The sequence below is a fragment of the Asparagus officinalis genome, chromosome 4 (assembly GCF_001876935.1).
Source record: "Asparagus officinalis chromosome 4, Aspof.V1, whole genome shotgun sequence".
Lineage (NCBI taxonomy): Eukaryota > Viridiplantae > Streptophyta > Magnoliopsida > Asparagales > Asparagaceae > Asparagus > Asparagus officinalis.
This window is the reverse complement of record NC_033797.1, coordinates 19,810,092-19,830,943: the sequence shown is the minus strand read 5'-3', so window position 1 is coordinate 19,830,943 and position 20,852 is coordinate 19,810,092. Positions and strand designations below refer to the sequence as shown.

General features: G+C 30.4%; 1 protein-coding gene across 1 annotated transcript in view; it reads right to left on the bottom strand.

Moving 5' to 3' along the window:
- LOC109838301 overlaps positions 1 to 4,479 on the bottom strand; it is an 8,196-nt gene extending 3,717 nt beyond the window's left edge. Inside the window, exons 1-4 of the mRNA XM_020406754.1 lie at positions 4,228 to 4,479; positions 4,003 to 4,158; positions 3,522 to 3,575; positions 3,284 to 3,430 (exon numbers count right to left, since the gene is read on the bottom strand). Coding sequence (XP_020262343.1) covers positions 3,284 to 3,430; positions 3,522 to 3,575; positions 4,003 to 4,158; positions 4,228 to 4,473 — 603 coding nt within the window. The 5' untranslated portion in view covers positions 4,474 to 4,479. The remainder of the gene's footprint in view (positions 1 to 3,283; positions 3,431 to 3,521; positions 3,576 to 4,002; positions 4,159 to 4,227) is intronic.

The window sequence follows — 20,852 nt, the reverse complement described above, 5'->3', positions numbered from 1 at the left end:
CCGTTGGCGCATTCCCGAGGAACTTCGTGTGGGCGGCGGCGGTCATGGTTATCATGTTAACATGTTAACATGTTAACTCTTACAGTTAACATGTTAACTCTTACAGTTAACATGTTAACTCTTACAGTTAACATGTTAACTCTTACAGTTAACATGTTAACTCTTACAGTTAACATGTTAACTCTTACAGTTAACATGTTAACTCTTACAGTTAACATGTTAACTCTTACAGTTAACATGTTAACTCTTACAGTTAACATGTTAACTCTTACAGTTAACATGTTAACTGTAAGAGTTAACATCCGCTGGCATGAGAAAAATGAGGATAAATTTGGGATTTAAGCCAACTGACATGTCTAATCATGAGCTGACATGTCTAATCATTCGCTGGCATGAGCTGGAATCATGATGGAGGGGCCTGGACACAATTTTTTCAAAAAGAAGGGGCTGTAGTACATTAAAAAAATATGGGGGGCTGCGACACATTGAAAGTTAGAATTTGGGGCATTGACACAATTTCCCCTTACTTTATATGTATTTTAAAAGTCTACAAAAATATATATACTCTAGCGGCACACACAATTTTATAAATTATTTTGTCAATCATTTTTAAAAATATTATTTAACCTTTATTTTTATATGGAAATCATGGTTAAAATATATTTTTATATTTATTTTATAATTTTGAGCAGTTACAATATTAAGTCCTCGTATCAATTTTCCTATACACTTTTGCCCCCATTGACTGCCCAGGCCCTTGATAATTTAAAAAATACACCCATAGTTGGTGTTGATGCAATGGTTCACACGCCAATTAGAGTCACAAAATTTCACTAAAAAAGAGGGGTCGCTTTCTTCTTCGACTTTATGCTTGGTCCATGAGTTAGGATGACTGAGCGATCTGTATATAAAGAAGTCGTTAGAGGGCGGGGTGTGATTCCCCCTTGATACCTCCGACAATCAAGTCAATAGATGAACTTGAGTGAGGTAATCCAAAGAACTATGTTCTCGTTCAGATACGATATATGTATTAGAGGGTTGTAGATTGCGAACCTCTTGCTAGCTCGAATGGTGTGCCTGTATTTATAGAGATGATGGGGGCAGATTGGTCACTTCGGTCATGCCAATGACGGTGACAAAGTGCGAGCTGGAAGTTTGAGTCATCCTTTACTCTACACGTATCGGCTGACGACAGAAGGGAAATCACTTCGGCTTCGATTTGAGGAGCGATCGAGAGGATGTCAAAGCTTCCAGAGGTTGACAAGTGGCGTGATGACGCATAGTATATTTATGAATATGATGTGACTTGTGTCAGAATAGATAAGCTTCATAGAGGATTCTCTAGCTTCGCCGATAAGCAATGTCTCTCCTGATGGGACTTGTGAGGAGGGTCGACTTATTTGGGTTGCACGATGACTCGTATCGCCTTTCGAGTCGTCTTCAAAAAGCCGTTGACTCGACTGGATTGATATGGTTCCTAGCGAGTTACTTTTGATGAGAGAGCCGTCTGGTACCGTCTTTCGAGTCGATATTGAGGGATGTCGGCTCGTCGAGTCGGTTGTGTTGGACTCCTAGCTGGTCTTTGACCGCCAATTTAGTTGAGGCGTTATAAGTAGCAATACACTTGTACTGTCGTTTTTTGAGAAGAGGATTGCTTTGATACTCCGAAATTAGGCATTTTTATATTTTAAAAATAGTAAAAAATTCGAAAATAGGCAGAAGAACAAAATGGGTAGTTTTGTCCTTAGTGTTTAGATTAGATCATTCCTATTATTCAACCTCAGTTTGAATTAGCAACGCAAAAGAGGAGAAATCCTCCCTTCTCTTACTCACTATTTTGATAAGAAAATATCATGAAATTTTAATAAAGCAAAAACTATTTTTTATAGAAAATTCGTGGAACTTTTTTTCCAAAGAAAAGCGTTTTTAAGGGGGAAATGTTATTTGCACTTAAATACCCCAAACTTTTCCTCATTTTAAACTTTGGTGGGCTTTGCTTCGGTGCTCCTAAAATCGTTTATTAATTTATTTTTAAAAAAGGGTAAATAAAAAACAAAAAAAATCTTCGTCCCTACCAATTTCTCATCCACAGAATTCCATCAAACGCGTATAAATCCGTTTAAATAGAATCACAGGTGAATTACGCTAAGAAAATTCCTCAATAAAGATATCAACAAGAAATCTAACATGTGATTGAATGCGATACAAGGAAATTGGATCCGAAGAAAATCGACCATCAACCATGTTGATGAACTTAAACAAAGCAATCATGTTCATTCAAAATCTCAGTTGTTTAGTTGAAAATTAATCGAATGAAGGTTCCCAAGGCCTAAGAGAAAGCCAATTAATGCCGGGCTCATACATACAGTTCCTCCATGCAAAAACAATTTATTTCCAGTCAGATTGGCCCGGTGGCGACACTCATGATCTCGGGCTCAATACTCTAGAGAAAGAAGACGCTCGTATGAAGTATTTCATAGGATCGATGACCATATCAAAAATTAAATTACATTAGGTTTGGTCATCCGCGCAATGAATTAGGCGATTGGAGAAGAAAACCACGTCAAAAAAATAAAAGTTGGAGAATTCTAACTACTTCCTATTTATCTTCTTATTTATACTTCCTAAAATAACCTTTTTATCTAAGTGAAATTATTTTTTTGGGTGTGGAACTACTGTCAACTACCTTATCCCTCAAATTTAGGATGTGAGAGAGATTTTTAAGGAAACAAACTACACCAACTGCTTGGGAGCACCGAAGCTGTTGGCATATTATAATATTTTATTTATAATATATTTTATCTAATTAATATATAATATATTAATAATATGTTTAATACTAATGTTGTAATGAGTCAAACTAGTATTGACCAAAAACACTTAACATGGTGTTTTGAAAACGTTTTAAGGGAAAAACACAACACCATGGTGCTTTTTACAAAAACATAACAAGAAAAACACCATGATTAGAAGCCTAAATTATTAGGAATTAGTCCTAATTTGTAGTTAACTCCAGTACCATTTTAATTCTTTTCAATATGAGACTATATTGACACACGAATCTTACAATAAAGCGCTAATCAGAAAAGGGGCTTTGGTTCACTTGGTAAACAAATCGTTAGGAATGCCATATAACAAAACAGCTAACTAATTAAAAATTTGTGGACAAATTTTCTTTTCACCAAGGACTAGAGAACTCAAATGATTATATACAGGTAATTATTTGTGCGAAGATATGCATAATAAATTAAGTAGAAATTATATGCTAAACCCAATTTATTACCTTGATAATGAAGATAGTGATGCTGTACTGAACCCCTTCATAAGTAGATGGTGGGGAAAATGCGGTACCTAAGGCGATAGAGTTGCTGACTTGAACAAAACCTGAACAGATCAAATTGTAGCAACCTGTGCTCTTGTAATCATCCGCCTGTGTAATTCAGGATAATCCAAGGAACATTTGAGAAAATAAAATACAAGAAATGAGACTCCTAATTGCAATAGAATTATGTGTACTGTACCGTCCAGTATACAAAGAGTCTACTCTCATAGTCTCCATAAAGCTTTGGATATACCTAAAATGAGATGAAAAACATTGTTTTGAGTTGTTTTTGGGTAACATAACTGGGGAAAAAGAGAAATAGAACTATCTAACTTAGCAACGCAGCAAAACGTTCACTCTCTTGTTTTAATTTTCAAGGTTAAATGAGTATTCTTGTTTTTTTTAATGGATTATCAAAATGGTTATTTTAACCTTTCAGTAACTACTAGTGTGAACACCGTGCAAAGCACGGGATATTTTTTTCCCCCACTATAGTATTCTCGTGTGCTGCAATATACTTTTTCAAAAACCGTGGTATCCATCTGCTTGCTACAACAGTAAAGATATAGTAAATGCTATTGTAGCATTACTATAGCATGAATAGTGAATCTTGGGTTCTCCTATTCGTATAGAGGAGTAGATTGCATTTTGTCATTATAAAACAGTGAAGACGACAATACCATGATTCCTACTTCAGCTGTGTTCTGAATGCTCTCGTCTGATATAATCCATATCTGCGAAAGACTGAAATCATTGGGTCTGACACGAGGACTCCACAAGTTTATGTCAGCATTCGCTCCGTAATATCGATCACCACTCTGCACAACTACAGAGTGCTGCACCAGGAAAACATTTAATTAGTTCAATACTAAAGGCATATACTATTTACGGCTTAAACTTTATACCTCATGCCCATTAGATACAGTATCTGCAGGTTCTTCATTTTCCCGCGAAATATGGAATGATGGATGTTTCTTTCCGAAGCTTTCGACTGAGGCTCCCCTCAGGATATCCACCTTTCTAACTCTTCGTATTGGGACTGTCCCTTCTGGACATTTTCCTTTTGCATGCCAACCCTGAAGAGTTTTAGTCGGAGAATCCACTTCATGGGTAGTTTTGTTGCTTGCCTTTAAGCTAGGCTCTATCTGCATTATTCACGGATGACGGTTCACAAAAATTAATGTCCAAGTGTTATGATGGCTTGTGGTGTTTAAAAATCAAAGGAACTTGATAGTTTCGCTTGTAGTTTACGGAAGTCCAAAAAGAATTAGATAAACCTGCAGTGTGTGATTCAGAAGTAATGGATGGTCGAATGCCGGTTGCTTGTAGATATCAACACAATCAATCAATTCTGTAGAAGAACTCTGCATGTTCACACATAACTTATTAAGATACGCATAAAATCTATTCGCAGATGGCGAAGAAAAGAGTTGTCCTTGGAGATTAATTATTTGTTGTACAGTTTGGATGAATTACAAATATAACTACAATATTTTCCACCTAAGTTTTGTATATAAATAGAAGAAACTACGAATTTGTCTAACCACGAATAGAGCCATCGATAGAAATAATTAGGGAAAATTGTGTCAAGGTTCCAAAAAAATGAAAACTTCATGTGGCTCAGCCTCTTATATTTATTCTTTGTGTATTGGCCCTAAAAATTATATGTACCCATGTTCCCCGTTTTACCCCTCTTCACCCACTCAAAAGCACTATCAACCTCCTTCTTCTTCCATCTCTTCCTCCTCTCTCCCCATCTCAAAATCCAAGCACAAAAACACTAACCCTAGCAAACCTACCTCCTTCTCATCCTGCTACAATCACTCCTCCCTTGCTGCCACCCTCGACCTCCTGATCCTCATTCCCTCGTCCTCTTCCCCTACTCCTTCCTCATCCTCTCCTCTCTCTCCCACCTCCTCTGATTCCTCTCTTAAACCCTAATTCTAACCCTAATCACCAACCCCCTCCCCTTCCTCCTCTCATTCCTCCTCCTCCTCTTCCCCCGCCGCCCCTCCTCAGAACGTCCCGATTCTGCTCCTGCAAGTGTAGAAACCTAGGTGCAAGGGTTTGAAGAAGGTGCTAAAGTACGATATCCAAATTTAGACCAAGGATTGCATGAGGGAGAAGGGGAATGAGTGGAAGGAGTTCGAGGATCTACTGTAAAAAGGTGGGCAGCATGTGAGGGACCTGATTATGAGGTTCTGCGTGCCGAGTTGAGGAAGATAGAACAAATCAATGACCGGGCTGTGTTGCTATTTCGAGCAAGGTACTGGTGCCCAATGGCAAAGTTGGAGGCTTCGGGGCCGAAGAACTGGTTGAGGCAGAATTGGATGCTAGGATTAGGGTTTTGGCACTTCAAGTCCAGATGGTAGTTGGATGCAAGAAAGGTATTTGATTAAATGCCACACGAGAATGTTGTTGCTTGGAGCTTTTCCATACTATTGAAGTCTGAATTCATCAAAAGAAGCAGCTCAAATTGCTATGATTTTGTTGTTTTATTTTTGTTGGTCATTCATAAGATACGAGTGATATTGTTGAGAGGATTAGTTTTTGTTTTAAATTATATTGTACATAGGCTATTTTTTTGGCTTGACAAGTATATGTAGTCTGTACATAATGTGTTTGTAATTGAGAAATAAAAGCCTACATACAAAAACATTCATTTGAATTAATGGATGTACAAATATTTAGTAGATTAATTGTTAAGTTTTATGTAACACACGTGAACTATAGTTGATTAACTGCTAACGTTTACCCATTCTATGTAAGTATAGTTGAGTAAGTATTAACTTTTCCTTTTAAATGTTAAGTTTAACTGATTAACTGCTAAGTTTTACCTAATACATGTGAACTATAGCTGATTAAGTGTTAATGTTTACATGTTCCATGTTAAGTATGGTTTGAGTAAGTGTTAACTTTATTCTTTTAAATGTTAAGTTTAGTTGATTAACTATTAAGTTTTACCTAATAAATGTGAACTATAGCTATTAACTGTTAACATTTACATGTTCTATATTAAGTATAGTTTGAGTAAGTGTTAACTTTTTTCCTTTTAAATATTAAATTTAGTTGATTAACTATTGTGTTTTATCTAATACATGTGAACTATAGTTGATTAACTGTTAACTTTTACCTGTTCCATGTTAAGTATAGTTAAGTAACTGTTAACTGTTAAGTATAGTTGTAACCGTTAAGTGGTATGTATAGTTGAGTAATCTAATACTATTATAAAAATGGATTGGGATGTTAACATACTTCTTCCCAAAATGTCCTCCAAAACTCATACATGCACACATATAAAACACATACATACATACATAAACACATATACACACATTATTATCATCATTATTCATATTTTTCCATTAATTAATTATTGATTATTGACAGCAACATGCAATCCAAAAAATTATCATCATTATTCATATTTTTCCATTAATTAATTATTGATTATTGACAGCAACATGCAATCCAAAAAAAAATTAAATTAATTAATCCCATAATCACTTTCTAAGTCTAACGCCTCACCCCTCTCTAATTGATCCAATAATTAAAATATTAGAGATCAGATAACTGGCTTGTAACTTACATGCACATATAAATGATCTTTATAATTAGCTATTAATATGTTAGAATAGCTATGCCTTTTATGTGGTGATGTTATTATATTCAGTTAATAGGCAAGAAACTTTGTAACTTCCATGCAATATATATGTTATAATTAATAAATAATCTTTATAGTTTTCTATTAATATGCTAGAGTAGCTTTGCTTTTATGTGGTTTAGTGAGTATTCAGAGAACAAGTAGTTTTCTATTAATATGCTAGAGTAGCTTTGCTTTTATGTGGTTTAGTGAGTATTCAGAGAACAAGCTATTGGACTTCGAACATGGGGAAAGGCAAGTGGGTAGGCAAATTTTAATTCATAACGTTCGACCTTTTAACTGCTATGTAACCGTTTAGCTTGTATGTAATAATAACTAATTAAGAGGTAAACCTCTTCTTCATAACCTCAAGTCAATGAACCTCCCGCTCACGTCTTGAAGATAGTCTCCTTTTGAAATCAAATTACGAACTTCATCTTGATGAGACATTCATCATTCCATTATGGTCTTTGACACAGATGATAAGACACCTTGAGGATTTGACTTAAGATTGGATCAATACAAGGAAGGGGGAAGAATTGTTCCGAAAAGATCGAGGGGCTTCTCACGCAACAATATTTATTAGATTAGTTTGTTTTTCTTCCCATTCTAGCCATGAGCATTTAGCGATCAAAATTTTATTCTCATTCCGACCCTGATATGGATCAAGATTAATTAATGCTTTGTTATTTTTTCTTTTGCTTTGTAGGTGGTTCACATGTGGAAAGTTTAAAAAATCTTAGATTCCTTCAACTACAAATGGATTCTGGAGTTCTTTAGTCTCCTTCACAAGAAAATTTAAGGTTAGTAAATTTTTTTCCTCCTTGTGGTAATTTACACGAACCTCTTTTACATTTTGCTCACTATTATTTATTTGTTTTAATAGATAAACTACATTGTTCTACTAGATTTATGATGAGTGATTTTTGTGAATTAAATTCATATGAATTGTCTATAAATCTAGCTTAGCAGTATGAAGTTCTATATTCTTCTTTAAAAAATTATGGAGTTTTAAAAAATATAGCGATTATCAAAGGGCTTGCATATGGTTAATTTTACAATGAAGGATGTTTGTGCAATTCAAGTTTTTATAAAAATAATATATCTCATTAATTTATTTTCAAAATTAACATTACAACATAAGATCAAGTATTCAAGTATACGGTTTTATGTTAGGGAATCACGTTGTGTATGATATTATATATACACATATTTTCGTAAAGAATATTAGCTATATTAAATTTAAAAAAAGTTTATATTTCTTTGTTTAGAATCTCTTTTGTTAGAAAAAAAGGAAAAAAAAATCTTAAAATATAGAGAGTATTTTATATTATATATAATATTTTTATTATTGTAATGATATTATTTATCTAGGATTTTTGCAAATTATAAGTGGTTACTAGAGATAGAATGTAGATAAATGGTGTACAGATATTCTAATTAAAATTTATTTTTATCTCGATAAAATCTAACCTTGACTTTAGGAGACTTTAATCTATATAATTTTAATATGCTCTATTCTATGGGACCAAACTTTAAATTCTAGACTAATATTTCAAGCAAGCATAAACCTCTTATTTTGTACCAATATGAGGTTCTTTGTGAAAATGCAAGTTGATTTATATGGCTTCAAATGAACGCGCAATCGACACTAAAACTCATTTATTCTATATATTTTATGTAAGAGACTCTCATTAATTGAATAATTAATTAAAATTTATTTATTTGAATAAATAATAATTATGCCCATATGCAACGTTCATGCATTATACTAGTATTTTTAAAAAGTTTCAGCTACAATGATATGACGAAGGGAAAATTATACATAAAAAGGTAAACAATTTATACTTGAGTGCTCATAGAGGTGGAGGTTAGGAATATTTGAAAGGAATTGTGCACATATGGGAAGACTTCACCAGTGTAGACAACCAACAGAGGCGGAGGTTGGGAAGATTCTGGGGGGCGAATAAGTTCAATCATACTCCTTTTAAAAGCACGAGTTTGGAAAAATCTTTCGGTAGATAAAAATACCCTTAAAATTCAAATACTAATTCATTAAGTAAGAGTAAGTTGATAAATTGATGAATTCTTATTGCATATACATAGTATGAAGATAAGGATATAGTTTAAATTGAAATGTAAACCTGAATGAAATTATTAAATGTTAATTCAAAAATATTTACAAGATGAAGGGCGTATATGCATAAACCAAACAATTTAACGAGGCAAAATAATGTCTACTCTAAAGATTGAACCCATGAGCAGTACAAACCAACAAATGTACATAATGTGGACATGGTATCTGTAAAATCTACCAAATAAATTAAAGAGACAAAATCATTCTCAAAAATAAAAAACAAAAATTAAAACAAACGGTTGTGATTTGAGGACACAACGTGGTGATCTCTCACCGACTAAAATTCAAGTAGTTCACGGTAGTGCATAATTAGTTTTAAAGTTTAATTATACTATTATTATTTAAATAGAACTTTATTTACAATTATTATTCTCACACATACAACATTACATACTAATATATATAAGCTAAAAAATTATAACAATTTTCGTAGCACTTTCATCTACTTTTACAAATATGTGTCTTAATTTGTTATTTTCTTCTTATTAGATTAGATTAGATTAGATTAAATTAACTAATTATATTTATATTTAATCTTTTTTATATTAAGAAATAGCAATAATTTTCACAGTACTTTCATATCTATTTTCGTCTTATTAGATTAGATTAGATTATTTTGAAACAATTAATTATATTGTATGTTTGATCTTTTTTTAGATCAAGAAATTATGATACTTTTTGTAGCACTTTCATCTCCGTCAATAGGTATGTGTCTTTGTTATTTTTTTATTAGATTAGATTAGATAGTTTAAAGATTAAGAATTATAAAATTACAACAATTTTTACATTACTTTCATCTATTTTTTCCTTATTAGATTATATTAGATTATTTTAAAATAATTAATTATATTATATGTTTGATCTTTTTTTAGATCATAAAGTTTAATTATACTATTATTATTTAAAATAATTAATTATATTATATGTTTGATCTTTTTTTAGATCATAAAGTTTAATTATACTATTATTATTTAAATAGATGTTATTTGTATAAAAGTCAAAGATTTTTTAGATCATAAAGTTTAATTATACTATTATTATTTAAATAGATGTTATTTGTATAAAAGTCAAAGAAAATCACACATGTATCTTAGATCTCAATGCTAATTGTAATACTTATATATGAGTGTTGGTTAAAATAAATTTCACATATAGGGTTAACTTATATGATCCTACTTTAACTGGATTAGATAATTTAAAATTTTTCTTTACGCCCAAACTCTTTTAGAAAAACCAAAGGAGAGTAGCAATACTATAGCTATATATATCCACAGGACCACAGATATATTGAAAATGAACAAAGAAAATCACACAAACATTTAAAAAATATATTAATTACCCACACACACCCATTATTTTCAAAATCACCTTTCTCCATCTCCATCTATAATATATCCACATACCCAAATTAACCTGTTAGAGTTTCTCTTCACAAACTACACCATTGACCAACTCTTATTTTTTCTTTGTACTTAAATTGTATAACATTCGTTGCGATGAAGACTCACCTGGGCCCTCTGCCTGCCTTGAACACCCAATAAAAAAATATACTATGCTTTGTAGTTAGTTCATAATGAGATTCTATCATTATAAATAAATTAAGTAAAGATTAATCATTCTTAAGAATATACTACGTTCTACTAGCTTCCACTACAAACTTGTTAGTTGTTTATTCCTAGACCCAAGAGATTTTTAAAGTTGATCATGAGAGTTGTTTATACTAAAAGAGTTATGTTAGAGCGCCCATACAGTCTATTTAATTTATTGTTTAAAATTGTCAGCACGTTTTGTCTCTGATACATATCAATTATGAGTAATAATATAATTTGATTGATCCAAGTATATCCTAACAATTATGAGTAATAATATAATTTGATTGATCCAAGTATATCCTAATATATTTCTAGACTCTTGTCATATCTTTTACTCTTTATTATATAATTTGATTGATCCAAGTATATCCTAATATATTTCTAGACTCTTGTCATATCTTTTACTCTTTATTATGTACTGACATGATATCACAATTGATTGAGAAGATGAAGACATTATAGTAGAATTGCCTGGGATAAAGATAAAGGTGGAGAAGGATTGATATTGGCTCAATTAAATATGAAACAAGAAGGAATAACAGATAAAATATTTTGAATATTTTATAGTAAAGCTTAATTTTTTGAGTAAAATTAGGAATTTTTAGAAGGAATTTTCACGCAAAAATTTTAATATGTTTATGTGAATGCTTTTGTCATATAAAATTATATTAGAATTATCATTAATCTTTAGTATTCATTTTTTTTATCTTAAATCTATCAATAATAAAGATATCTTGTAGTATTATGAAAAGTATGTGCTCTGTGTTGAGCTTATATAAACCATCTTAATATTAAGTATTTGATTATATATTTATTAACAAATCAACAATATATTATTGTATTTTTTCAAACTTAACACTACATTTTATGACTAAGATAAACAAATTGGAGATTGATGATTTGATCCAATAAATAAATATGTTACATGAAGTTTGATATATAAAAAAATAATAATAATGTTGTGTATGCAAGTATATAAAAGTATATTGATCCTAGTTTAACACACAAATCTATTTCGCAATTTTTTTAAAAATATTTAAATAAAATTTTTTGCAAATGTAATAATCCATGTTATAGATTTTAACTCAAAATGAATTTGACTTATTTTTTTATTAAGAAAATAAATATAAATAAATAATTTTAATATTTAACCACGTGTATTGCACGTGCATATAAAAACTAGTAGATAAAAAAGAGAGATTTTTAGGAAATAAGATATATAACACGTGTGTTAGATTTTAAACAGGTGGCAGAACATGCAATCTTCGTTTAAGACAGGTGGCAGAACACGCAATCTTGGGTCATTACAATTGTAAGGTTTTTTAGACACATTTTGAGATTAGTACCTCAAACATTTCGTATTTGGTAATTGTGTTGTCAAACAAAATCATGAGCATTTATAATTAGATACCCAAACTTCCGAAAAAGAAAAGGAAAAGTACATTATAATATCAAAATTAAGGTAACACAATAATATTAAAAACTCAGATTCCATAAGTTAAGCATGTCTAACAGAAATTAAGATAATATAAAGGAAAAGTACTTTATAAACGTGAAACGATATCTTTAATTAAAGTAAAATTTAAAATGATAGCAATTTGTTGAAATATTTTACTCAAAATGTTGTTGGATATTCTCAGTCATCGTGTTCAAGCCTTCAAGGCATTGGTGATGAACAGTAAGCGCGCTCACCATCGACAAAAAAGGCTTCAACATTCTTCAATTAAATCGTCATGGAGCTCCTTGAACTAAGACGTCGTCTTCAACAGCACCAAGGACGAGAATTTTTCGATCATCGTGATCAGATTGTTCAGTTATGTGTGTTCTGCAACTTTATCATTGCTGAGCACCGTCGGATTCGGTCGTAGGAAGGAATGGGAACAAAGAGAACTTTTTTCTATGAAAGAATCGATCTTTGTTAGGAAAAGATGGATCTGGAGAAGACGAAGGGAAAAAAACACGTGTATGAGCTTTATATCAAAATTTAACCCTAGCCTCATACATCCATATCAATCATTAAATTCACAAGAAAACAGCGAAAATTTTCACATTAATTGCAGTTTGATGTGGTCAGAGACGATTGTGATTGCGAGCGTGGTCGGAGGAGCATGTCGTCGCGACCTCAGTCGGAGGCTGGGGCGAACGTGGTCGGCGGGGTCGCGAGATCTGTGGTGGCGGGGTTGCGAGATCTCGAGAACGGTCGTGGACTTGAGGTAAGGAAAGAGGGGAGGGGAGGGTCACGGGGTACTTAAATACCAAATAGACAGGACTACTAGTCCCGCCCATTTGGTTTGCATGGCTAATCTGTTGGATTCGTGACATACAACGCAGCGGAAAAAGCATATCATGACTATTAATCAAAATTAATTAAAATCTAGAATTATACCTGAAACGCTTTCCGAATTTCTACAATAATCTGACCCGAGATCAATCTGAAAAAGCTTCCTCAAGAGAAAAAAACCTCCAATTGAAATCCACCCGTCACCGAAGAAGAGCAATTCTGAGAGATAGGTTCTCAAAAATCTATTTTTTTATATTATCTTCATAAGATTTTCTCCTGTTCTCATAAGGCTACATATGAACCCTATTTATAAGATTACACCATATTATCTTCATAAGATTTTCTCCTGTTCTCATAAGGCTACATATGAACCCTATTTATAAGATTACACTAGTCTTAGAGATTTTAACTTTAAACAATTCATAATTATTTAGAACTCTATCCATAACAATTAAAGATAGAATAGATTTGTTCAAAAACTTTATCCATAACAATTAAGGATAGAAATAGATTTGTTCAAAAACTTTATCCATAACAATTAATGATAGAAATATAATTGCATTGCATGTATACCTCTTCTACTGATATTAGTGAGACCAATTGAGTCTCATATCGAGAACCAATTATTAATCAAATTAATAATTTTAATTTAACAATCAAATCCCTATCCGATCAATTGTTCATAAAAACTCTTCCATAATATGAGATTAATTATTTATAAATAATATCTTACATTCATTCCCTTCCAGTATCATTTATTTTAGGCAACTCTTATAAGTAGGACAATTCACCTATTTGCTCATGCCTAAATTGCAATTCCCATGAACATAAATAAAAATCATTTTGAAACATCAAAATATTCTTTTTATAAGAAAGTAATCAGCGGTACCTTATGGCTCTAATAAAGAAAGGGGGTATTTAAAAAAATATTTTTAAAACCACTTGCCGGCAAGATTTTAATAGCTTCATGGGAATGCATAATAAATTAACTCATCATAATGAGCATATCGGATCCTATCTAGACATCCATCATTTTCCTAAATGAAATTTAGCAACCCAACGTTTCAGGTTGTGTAGCTCTTGCTAAACAAGCTTAACTATCACATCAAAGCATACTAAATTATCAAATCGAAAATAACAATATCATCAAGTCAAAGGGACCATGTAACAATTTGAATTCTCTATTTCTTAGGTGATTCATCCTAGAGAATTCAAATACGGTCTAGTGCTACACACATTATAATGTGTGCTTATGACATACACCCGGAGAATCCTCATTCTCGGTGGTTGAGACCCACCACCACATCTCATATATCGGTGTCATGTATAATAACCTGTTATAACAAAGTTATAATTTACTAGTTATAGGTTAAGCACAAATTTAAGAAAGTTTCTAAGTTAGATCATATCTCCAAGCAAGTGATCATCACAGTGCATGATCTAACAAAATAACTTCTAAGGATATATAACAATTATATAAATAATACCTAAATTATATGTGCAACAATTAAATTTATTAACATTACAATATTATTACATAATTTGTATTGGATGTTTAAGGGAAAATTATTATTACTATTCCAGCAATCTCCCACTTGGCCTAACATCCAATCAATGTAATCCTTACTCCCATCTGTCAAACATATTTTATGAAAATGGTCTATAAAAGGACATTAAATGTTATCTGTTTAGCCATCTATTAAACCATCACATATTTCTTCTTATTAACCTTTAATAAGATAATTTTTTAAGCTTTTCGTAACAACTCCATTTCTATCAAATAATAGTAAGAAAGAAAAATATTATAAAATAATATTAAGCTTATGGAGAAACTCATTTATCCATATTCCTTCTTTAATGATTTCACATGGAACTACATATTCTGCTATTAATGATATAAATATAACCTGAATCAGACTTTCTATTATTAGGATTAGATTGGAAACTACTTACAAGATCAATTGCTTCCAAAATATATATATATATATATATATAGTTTTGGGACACATTTCCTTAAAGAGTGATTAGTTATGTCTTATAGGAACCATTCCTTTCTTGGAATCTTGTTAAGTTGAATCTTCTATGGATCTTATCCATATAAGTAGATTGTGACAATTCTATATATCTCTTTCTCTATCTATATAGAGTTTGAGATCTAAGATATAGAATGTCAAAATAAAATCCTTCATAAGGAACTAAATCAAAATTCTTCATAAGGAACTAAATCATACTTTTTGTCATGACATTAAAATATCATTCTTAATGAGTAATATGTCAATAGCATGCAATGATAGGAATATAATAGAATTATTTTATTGTTTTTTATGCACACAAGAATTCTTTTTAAGGATATGATTAAAAAACAATTTCCTTAATGATTTCATCAAAATGAATCTCTGCTTGATTAAGTTCATATATTTGATTGATTCAATTAATCAATCTTATCTTCTTGAATTTTACATACTTGATTCTATAATCTATATATGTAAATATTTTCTTTAAGATATCCATTCAAGAAGGTTATTTTGAAATCCATTTATCGATATCTTATATTCATAACATGTTGAAATGATTAAATGGATCCTTATGAACTATAATATTACAATTAGAGAAAAAAAAATTCTTCAACAATTAATAACCGTTTGTCATCAAATGTGACATCAGCTCACTTACATGAAATCATGTCCAACATGACTTTTGCGTAAGTTTTAGGATTTTTATTCTACTTGTTACTTTTCATCAAATATATATTAACAAGGTTACTGTACTATACAGGTGGATGAAAATCCTATTTGATCTCCTAATTATAATCAGTGTATTCAACAATAAATTAAGTAAGTAAATCTCTATTTACTTTATTACTTGAAGCTCCCACTGAATTTATAGACTTTTCAACTCATTTGAAGTTTCTCCCACTGGATTAAATAAACTCTCTCATTAAAGAAAAATAAGTTTTATTCTAGAGTTATATCAATCCTTGCTCAACAAACTTGATTTTATAAAAGAACACATTTTTAATAATAATTATTGTCTAAAAATACACTAGGATTATCAATATAATACCTAGTACTTTCTTTAGGATAACCTACCAGTAGGATGTTATTTATCTTAGACTCTCATTTTGTCCATATTTTATTCTCTCATGAGAATATGACAACTCCAGATTTCCAAGCGTCATACACTTAATTTTCTTCATATCCATGTCTAATATGGAGTGAAAGAAAAAGATTTGGATTTGGTAATTGTTCTACATAATAAATAATATGCAATCTCCAATGCATAACCTATAAGAAAATAAGAACAGGTAAATGCCTAGCATAAACCTAACCATATCGACAATCTCCAATGCATAACCTATAAGAAAATAAGAACAGGTAAATGCCTAGCATAAACCTAACCATATCGAATAAGGTTTAGTTCCAACTTTCAGACAAATAAGAACAGGTAAATGCCTAGCATAAACCTAACCATATCGAATAAGGTTTAGTTCCAACTTTCAGACAAATAATTAGGAGTGGTAAATTAGCAGATGTCAAGTACTAACAATTCCATTTTGTTTGTAAGATCTCTTTAACTCCTAAGAATAGGAACTTGCCATCTGGATCAAATCGGATGACTTTGATGCTTTTATCAAGCTCCTCTTTAACTTCAATCTATATTCTTTGAACTATTCAATAACATTCTAATATATGATACAATCGCATAAATACATCAATATATAAATGCATCATATATGAATGCTATAAAATAAGAATATTTAACTATTGCTTTAACATTTAAAGGATCATATACATCTGAATGTATAAAGTCAAGAGTACACAAGATCTTTAGCCCTATTCTAGAAAAATAGTTTGGTCATATGTCTCTTAGACAATATTTATAAGTTGAGAAAAATTCTAATTTAGAAAAAACAAAGGACTATCTATTATCAATTTATTGATCTTATCAACATTAACATGACCTACTATTTTGTGCCAAATATAAGTTGGATTACATTGATCCAATCTATATTTTAAGAGATTTATCAATTCCAATAACATTACATAAGAGTTAAGAGTGGCAATTATGAAATATAAACAGTTTTAATTTCATAATTGTCAACAAAACAATTTCTAAACTTTTAATAGAAATTCTATTTTACAAGAAAATAGACAATCACTACTATAAAATTTAGAAAATAGAAATCAAATTTCTTCTAACTTTAAGAAACATTAAGATAATCTTTAAGTTTCTATAAAATTTAGAAAATAGAAATCAAATTTCTTCTAACTTTAAGAAACATTAAGATAATCTTTAAGTTTCATTTCATGCCCTTCACTCAAAACAAAAACAAATTTCTTATTATTATTATTTTCATTTACAATGCTGAAACTAAGGCTTTTATTTCCATTGTCAAAGTTAATCTTTTCTTGTACTCTTACAATAATTTGTAAGTATGTAAAGATAAACTAGAATCAATACATCATATATAAAAATCATTCACATCAGTAGTCTCTACTAACCAATGTGGTGAACTATCTTCAAAAGATATTTCTTTATTAAGTGACATAATGCAACCTTTACTATTTTCTTTTCTAATGACTATCATTATTTCAGTTCTCGCTTCATGTTATGAAACCTATTTTATTTTTTAGATTTCTATATTAAGAAAATTTTCTTTTCTTAATACTGGACAATCCAGTTCGATATCCATCATTATGGATTTAACCTGCTTAATAATATTCTTTTTCCTTTTTCTTCAACAAATTGTTCAATTCTAAAAAAATGATAGTTAAATTGAACAAGAGGTGGGATTAGGAAGTAAATATCACATTAACATATTATTTTGATCTTAACTTCCAACAAATCTAATTTGTTAATATATATCAAAACATCTTATGAAAACATATATATCTGTGTTCATCTTATGAACATTACTTTTATCATTATTATTTTTAAGCAGGATTATGATTGATGATCTTTATCATCAGTTACATCTGGTTTAGCGGGTATGTCACCTTAGACAATCATAGGCCAAAAATTCAGCATTATGAAATTAAATAGATTTCTTTTCCAATCAAATAGTTCGGGCTATCTAATTTTTTAATCATTCAATAACATATCAAAATGACAAAATTTAGTCATCATATATAAGCAGAATATAATAACACAAATATTTCAAGTTATTATTTTATTATTGCACAATCATTACCAGGGATATTTTAAGTAATGATTTCACATTTAATATTTCTCTCATTTATTTAAATGTGAACAGAAAATCCAAGTTTAATTATAAACCTCCAGATTTTCAAGATCGAATATAATTAAACAAGGTAGAATCATCTATTCAATCATTAACAATTAACGATTTTCCTTTAAATTTTGGTCTTTGATGCAAGATGTGCCCCACTATTTTAGCGAGCACCCCAAGACATCAATGAAGTGTTAACCCATTAATCCAGTTATTTTATATAAAACAGGTGGCACTACCTATTTTAGTCTAGTGGTCCCATTATGCATAAAATACTTGGCATCCTTATGCGAGATATAACTAGATGATAAATTTTAACAAACCCTATCCTTTGTGGCATCAGATAAGCTAAAAATTATTATCCAAGTTATATCTCTATGATGGAAGACCTTTAGATTTATATTTCTTAAAAATTAATCTATCTACACTTCTATACAACTTTTGTTATTTATTATAACTGAGAGAAAATAACAACAGTTAATTTCTAATAAATTCTAAACTGTTTTATTTAATAAAAGAAATTTAGAATAATTCTGGATCTATTAGTAATTTTCCATGTATTACTTTAATCTCATGAAAAATTAAAATTAAATAATTTAAACAATACAACCATGTCACATATATAATTTAAACAAATATTTCAAAAATACAATAATACATTATCAATTAACAAGAGTTAAACAATCTTTTCAACACAAGAAAATAAATTATACATGTATATGAGCTTCAGAACAAATTCTGCAAGTGTTAGGGACTAATCAGAAATTAGTTTATATATTCAGATGGATCTTAAAACAGTTTCAAAAACAATCAGGGGGTGAAGCTAATTTCACATCAAATTTAATATACTAGTAGATTCAGAATAATTTCTGGATCAAACAAGGGTCTGTAACTAATTTTACAGATATTTATCAATACTGGTGGACTTCAAAACAATTTCTAGGTTTATCAGGGAGCTATAACTAATTTCATAGCGTATTTGAGAATCTGATGAACTTCAGAACAGTTTCTGGGTCAATTAGGGATCTCAGATTAATTTTACAATAAAATTCAAATCTAATAGGGCTCGGGTCTGGTTTTGTTTGCGGGTCAGACCCGTTCAACTAAAATTTAAATCTTAATGGGTTTGGGTTTATAACCCTTAATGAAAATAAACTCAATAAGAGTTCATCTTCTTCAAAGAAGATCTAGGGTTTGGGTAGGGTTTTGGGATGACCCGCTGCCACCCTTAGTCGGGCGGTGGCGACGACGGTGGGCAACCGCACCGGCGGCGGCCGATCTCCGACGGTCCAACTCGCTGGCGTTCCCTTTTTTTTTATGATATCAAATCTTAACTAGGTCACATTTAATCAAATTAAAATAACAAAAATACATTATCTAATCAAAGAATCAAAATCATGATTATATCAAAAACCTCAATTGATCTCTATCAAGAACAAATTTTTTTTCACTAATGAACAGTAACTGATGAACATTACTTCACCGATGAACAGTGCCGAACCCAAATTTTGATCTTAATCAAAATTTAATTTAATCCAATCAATTAATCATAACTCTTGAACAACAAGAACATAGTTTGATCTAATCAAACTTTTAATTTAATCTAATTAATTTCAGTTTAACAAATTAAACTGAGATGAATAGTAACCCGATCAACAGTGTTTCGGCTGATGAACAGTAATCCGAGAAATTTCAACCAATTTTTTAATTTAATCCAATTAAATAATCCAAAAATACATCAAAACAAGATAAATTTAATCCGATTAAATTATTACAGATTTGATTCTAAACCTGGCTCTGATACCATTTGTTGGATTCGTGACATACAACGCAGCGGAAAAAGCATATCATGACTATTAATCAAAATTAAAATTTAGAATTATACATGAAACGCTTTTTGAATTTCTACAATAATCTGACCCGAGATCAATCTGAAAAAGCTTCATCAAGAGAAAAAACCTCCAATTGAAATCCACCCATCACCGAAGAAGAGCAATTCTGAGAGATAGGTTCTCAAAAATATATATTTTTATATTATCTTCATAAGATTTTCTCCTGTTCTCATATGGCTACATATGAACCCTATTTATAAGATTACACTAGTCTTAAAGATTTTAACTTTAAACAATTCATAATTATTTAGAACTCTATCCATAACAATTAAAGATAGAATAGATTTGTTCAAAAACTTTATCCATAACAATTAAGGATAGAAATAGATTTGTTCAAAAACTTTATCCATAACAATTAAGGATAGAAATATAATTGCATTGCATGTATATCTCTTCTAATGACATTAGTGAGACAAATTGGGTCCCATATCGAGAACCAAGTATTAATCAAATTAATAATTTTAATTTAACAATCAAATCCCTATCCAACCAATTGTTCATAAAAGCTCTTCCATAATATGAGATTAATTATTTATAAATAATATGTTACATTCATTCCCTTCCAGTATCATTTATTTTAGGCAACTCTTATAAGCAGGACAATTCACCTATTTGCTCATGCCTAAATTTCAATTCCCATGAACATAAATAAAAATCATTTTGAAACATCAAAATATTCTTTTTACAAGAAAGTAAATTTAAAAAAAAATATTTTCAAAACCACTTGCCGGCAAGATTTTAATAGCTTCATGGGA